The 6,145-nt window shown below is 42.7% G+C and overlaps 1 protein-coding gene across 2 annotated transcripts in view; it reads right to left on the reverse strand.

Moving 5' to 3' along the window:
* Nucleotides 1–5,624, reverse strand: part of METAP2 (methionyl aminopeptidase 2) — a 28,516-nt gene extending 22,892 nt beyond the window's left edge. The window contains exons 1-2 of one of the 2 annotated variants that reach the window (XM_019918310.3): nt 5,392–5,624; nt 3,519–3,623 (exon numbers count right to left, since the gene is read on the reverse strand). In XM_019918310.3, coding sequence (XP_019773869.2) covers nt 3,519–3,623; nt 5,392–5,542 — 256 coding nt within the window. In that variant the 5' untranslated portion in view covers nt 5,543–5,624. Of the gene's footprint in view, nt 1–3,518; nt 3,627–5,391 lie in introns of both variants that reach the window. The other variant, XM_004314436.4, reaches the window with a different exon arrangement.
* Between the last annotated feature and the right edge of the window lie 521 nt (nt 5,625–6,145).

Raw genomic sequence — 6,145 nt, forward strand, 5'->3', positions numbered from 1 at the left:
AATAATGACTATATGACTTCATCTGAAATAATAATAGTTTATATATGCTTTGCAGTTAAACACCTGTATTTCATGACCTCATGTGATCCTAAAGCAACCCTATGAGGTAACAAGGAATGTTTAAGGACATGCCCAAGATAATCCTAACAGATAAATAGCAAAATTGAACCAAGAATATCACCTGATTCCTAATCCACTGAGAGGTAAATGGGGTCTCATATTTTAAAATATCTTTTCCTGGGACTTCCCTGGTGGTCCAGTGGTAAAGAATCCGCCTTCCAGTGCAGGGGACGCAGGTTCGATCCCTGGTTGGGGAACTAAGATCCCACATGCCGCGGGGCAACTAAACCCGTGCGCCACAACTAGAGAGAAGCCCACACGCCCACACGCTGCAACGAAGGGCCCATGCGCCACAATGAAAGGTCCTGCATGCCTCAAAGAAAGAAGATCCCGTGTGCCGCAACTAAGACCAGTCGCAGCCAATATAAATAAATAAATATCTTTTCCTGCATAGTTGTTATTAAAGAAAAAGAGTTCTCCTTCTTTCTGGATCAAATTGTATACAAAAAAATTTCTACTTCTCCTAGGTTCATAGTTTTCAGATTTTCAAAAGAACCTGATGACCAAAAATAAGAACTATTTTAAAAAAACAGCTGGCAAAAGAATATACAAAATAGCCATGATCTGCCTGTCGGTTTTCATAACAACTCTGCTTGAAGCTCAATGACCATACACTTAAACTTTGAGAAAAAATAAAGAATACGATTATGACCAAGATTAAACAGTGAGTTAAAATATTTTAAATAAAGGTATCAAAAATAGACATAAGTGTCTGAATTTCTAAAAATGTTGCTCAATAAATTTCAACAATCATTTCTGAAGTATGCTAATCTACCCACAAATAACTAAAATAACTAAGAGCAAATAACTAGGATATTCACTAAGCTTATTTTGGTAATCATTTCATGATGTATCTAAGTCAAATCATTATGCTGTATACGTTAAACTCACACAGAACTGTATACCAGTTATATCTCAATAAAACCGGAAGGAAACTAATGAATAAACAAACGAAAGACGGGAAAAAAACTGCTCCAAAGCTCCCTCAATGAATCGTCTTATAATGAGGCCAGTTTGCACTGTTCACTACACTTTGTCCTGCCCCAAAATGGTCTCTTTTGTTTGGTTTTAAGTCCCATTCCTTCCAATGAGCTTTCCATCAGCATTCAGCCCACAATTCCACCTCCAAATTTCAATAAATTTTATTGCAGATACCAGTATATCTTTCCAACTCTATATTTTGTCTCTCCACAATAATCAGTTTTCCTTTAGAAAAAAGATATTGAAATATTAGCTTTCCATCCTCTCAAAGACTTCTCACAACAGTTTATTTTATTTTTTTTGCGGTACGCAGGCCTCTCACTGTTGTGGCCTCTCCCGTTACGGAGCACAGGCTCCGCGGCCATGGCTCACTGGCCCAGCCGCTCTGCGGCATGTGGGATCTTCCCGGATTGGGGCACAAACCCGTGTCCCCTGCATCGGCAGGTGGACTCTCAACCACTGCACCACCAGGGAAGCCCACAACAGTTTAATAGTACTGGTTGATCTTGATTATCAAAATGAATTAGGAAAACAATGAACCCAAACTGGAGAAAACTAAATTCCTAAATATTTGATATTCCTAAAATCTTCTTTAGTACACTGAAGATTCCCATTCTGACAAGCAAAATTTCCTCCTTCAATGTCAAGAGATTCATATAACTTTGCAGAGGTGTAATGAAACAAGGCAGGCACTGTCTTCAAATTAGCACTGTGATTGATATTCTACACACAGTGGGTCAACAGCAACCTATTATATTACCTTGAATTTACAAATACCTTTCTTGTTAAGAGTTCAAAATATGTTTATAATCTGAAGCATAAACCAAGGCAGAATGGACAAGAGATTTGCTTAAGGAAAAGGAAAAGCTAACTATTCCCTTGAATCTGAAACCAAGCAGGACCCTGTAGGGCCTTCTCAGGGACAGACCCCAAGTCTCCCACCTCTTTTGTAAAAAAGCTTTAGACTCTTAGGCTTTCCCTGAGTTCCAAAGAGCAAATTTAATCAGAGACATGAGAAAAATGCAAAAACAAAGGAAAACAATCAAACAAAACTAAATAATAATAGTTTGGCCATTAAAAACAAAGGACCTTTGGTTTTTCCTCAAGGGCTACAGATAATATCTTGAACCATATCCTTGAGTTGGTTTGCAGATACTAACCCCCCCAAACCAGGTGGAAAAAGTTAGCTGTATGCTGACCACCAGCACACAGACTCCAGATCAGTTGAAACCAGAAAACTATAACTGAGATTCCCAAAAAGTCACCCTGTTACTGCACAGCCAACCAATCAGAAGAATGTCCACAAGCTGATCAGGCACCTGGCAACACTCACCTCTAATGTTGCCTTTAAAAACCCTTCTCTAAAAGCCTTCAGGTCTCTTGGGCATGAGCTGCCTATTCTCCTTGCTTGGCATTTTGCAATAAACGCTGTACTTTCCTTTGCCGCAACCTGGTGTCCGGGTTTGGTAACAATTCTTGGCATTTTTTTCCACTAAATTTGACTGTAAGCTCCTTGAGGGCAGAGAATTTATCCTTCTAAAGGAAAAACAACTGCTCTGCATTATCCTAACATGATAAAGTACAGCACGTATTTGTTGCTAAGGACTGGAAGGCATAAGCCCAAGCTGGCAGTTCTTGAGGCAGAACAGTAGATCATAGCAATAGATAATTAATTAAGAATGGGGAAGCCCTATCTCCTCTTCTGCCAAAAGAGGCTGTAGAATAAAAATAGTTCTCCTAACTAATCACTCCCTCCACTGTCTTACTGATAGCATCAATTCCTACAATTCCAAGAGTTGTTGTCTTTAAAGAAATCTTTGGCAAAAGCTCCAAAATACCACAAGGATCTGGGGTCAGGAAATTCATAGTAGATTTGAGAAGCACTCCAACATGCTCCTTTGACAAAAAGGGAAGTACCTTTGATAGAGTAAAAGGAATAGACTTGGAATCAGGTGCTAGGTTTGAAACTCTGGCTCTGTTATTCTACACAAACTAGCTGTGTCACATTGGGCAAATCATATAACTATCATTTCCTGTTTGCTTGGTTTTTGTGAGGGTAAAATGAGAATGGATGAAAGTATCCTAAGATAGTGCCTAGTACATATTAGCTGTTCAATAAAAGTTAGTTAAATAAACAGGCATTCAATTTTATCTTATTAATACCCACTACTCGGCCTTTTGTTAAGTACATTTTTAAAGTTGAGATCTGTGTTATTTGAGCATTCAACATATCCAACTTTTAAAAGAGTTGCTAATAACTAAATACATTTTCCTTTTCATCTGTGACATTGAGGCTTTAACATCAGTTAAGTAAAACATCAGAGAATATTGGACTATATGGACAAATAAGCAACTTTGGTTAAAGAATGTCATATTTTCTTGCTTTCCTAACCACAAAAATCAAATTAACCATTTACCTTCATCGTCATCAACTCTTTCTTTCTCTTCCAATGCTTGTCTTTCCAACTGTCTTGCTACCTCATCAACCGAGGCTCCTGATTCTTTATCAGGTTCCTGTTGCTCTGCTGATCAAATACAATAACATAAATCAAATCTAATCAAGATCTTCCCACTAAAATATGTTCTAAGGATTCTAAAAAACATGTTAAGTCTTCCTGATAAATGTTCATAAAACAAAAGCAGAACATTACTTGAAGCAGAATAAAATTTATTTAACGAAAGAAAAATATTCCATATCTAAGTGGTACTGCCCGTTCAACAAAATACTCATTACACATTCTCTGTGCTAGGAGTTAAACTGTAAGTTGTTCTCTACCCTTAAGTAGTTTTAACTTTTTTAAAGTATTTAACAATTAGACTACAACAAATAATTTATTAACCAAGCAAGGACTTAAGATGGGCCATAAATGCTGAAGGCCTTAGTAAGAGGATTTCTGTGGGGTCCTGGGGGCTTCAGGGGTTCAGGAAGAAAGAAATTGTCAAGCCGGGCTGGGTAAAATAAAAATAAGTAGGAAAAGACATTCCATTACTAAAAAACAAACTTCTCCAACAGCTAAGCACAAGAGCAGGCCCTGCTGTAGAAGTGATAAGAATGTAGCTATATGAGTAATATGTATGCGTAAAAAGAGGTAGTATTACCATGTAGCACATAATGAAGTGACAGGCTGGCTATGCAGAGAATTCATCCTGAGAGACAGAACTGTTAAAGATATATTAGGATCAGTCTGCTAAACACCTTAAAAGGACAAACTGAAGAGTCTGGATTTCATCTGAAAGCCAGGAACTGCCACCAGACTATATCCTGGGATTCAATTTTGCTCTGGAAGCATCCTAGCCCCTACAGCTCTCCCTTTTCAACTCCCATCTAATCAAAACTTCAAAAGGATACAGGTTAACCCTCTCTAACCTCTCTCAACTCCACTTTATCACTTCTGGCTTCTCCACTGTCCTCTCACTCTTTCTGTGGCTGATTTTAACAGTACAAATAACTCTTCCTAAAACCAAGGCCTTGATGCAACAAAAACACTGACTTCTCACAATCAAACAATTAAGTTTCTAACTCATAATATAATCCAACTGAAAACTTTCAGCTGTTTTCCTTGCCTTACCAGTAGATTTAGAAAAGCTCCATTCGGACCCACAGAATATCCTACCCAGACTGCCTACAAGTGGCATCATAATCCAGGCCTAAAAGCCCAAAAGCTTGACGATACTGTGGGATTAGGCAGGTGAAGAGTCGCACCACCACACATCCTGCTATTACTACTCAGTAACAAGAGCGCGTGGGCATTCACACACATACACACACACCCCAAAAGGGCTGCGCGCCACACAAATCTCTCCGTAAACTGGGATGGTGGGGGGAGGTGCTGCTGAGGCGCTAAGACTCGGTTACTCCACCCCCAACCCTCGACGAAAATATGTCCCACGTTGCTCCAGCAAGGAGGCGGCAGTATGGGTCAGAACCAGATTTTTGAGGAGGAGGCCAATCCGCGAGGAAGGTGAGAAGGCTGGGCCCTGGGCACGGCTTCAGGTCCGTCGCACCGTCTGCGTGGGAGCTAAGCGCCGGCAATGCAGGGGCTCCGGCCCAACGACCCCACAGAAGCTGAGGCACCCTCTTCTCCACCCCTCCCCCACCAGGTCCCTAATACCACGCGAGGAGCCGCCTGTCCCCGGGGCTGGAAATCTGCAGCTCGGCCCGGACACACGTTCAGTCCTGGGAATCAGTCCAGGATTCTAAGTCCCTAGTCTCTGTCAGCCCCGCCGGGCCTGAGTCGAGCCGTTCGGCCATCCCGGCGGGGACTGGGAAGACATAAAAACTCCCTTTACCTGTGGCAGCTCCTTTACTCTTCTTCTTCTTCCGTCTTTTTTTCTTGGCCGCCTCCTCAGCCGTAATGGCAGCTCCCTCCTCCCTGTCGTCTGGATCCAGGTCGCCATTCAGGTGGCTCCCGCAGGACGCTGCCTCCTCCACACCCGCCATGTTGCCCAAGAGAGCGCGAGGAACTAAGACAGGGCGGCGAGGGCCCGCTCCTTCTTCACCCACCTACACCAGCGACGCCGGAAGCTGCTCTCGATGGTAGGGGCGCGGGGAATGCTGGGACGGTGGAGGACTCGACTGTGAGGATTTCGCGTGGAGCTGGGCCGGGCTCGTCTCAGGCGGGCGTGGTCGAGGAGGTCGGGAAAACCGCGCGAAATCTGACCACACCCTCGTCCCGCGCCTCGGGTAAACCTGCCTGCTAGGGTCAAGTTGAATTCCCGTGCCTGCCCTATGGACAGGCGCTGCCCGCGCGCGGGAGAGGGGCCTCTCGACTGGAACCGGAAAGTTTTATATTCGTGGTTTTATACAGCGCACCGGAAGCGAGGAGAGGGGCGAAAAAATGCCTTCACGTGTACACACTTCTTTTTTATGACTCAAAAGGACTGCGTTTTTATTCACAATTACAGCTCACGGTGAGGCTATCCAAACACTTAAGGAGATGTACCTACAAAGGGGCCTGACTGAAGAGGCAGTCAGAGGTTAAGAGATCAGGAGGCGTCTATTATTAGAGAAGCCAAGGAAAGACAGCGTCTCAAAGAGGAGGGA

The sequence above is a fragment of the Tursiops truncatus genome, chromosome 11 (assembly GCF_011762595.2).
Source record: "Tursiops truncatus isolate mTurTru1 chromosome 11, mTurTru1.mat.Y, whole genome shotgun sequence".
In the NCBI taxonomy this organism is placed as follows: domain Eukaryota; kingdom Metazoa; phylum Chordata; class Mammalia; order Artiodactyla; family Delphinidae; genus Tursiops; species Tursiops truncatus.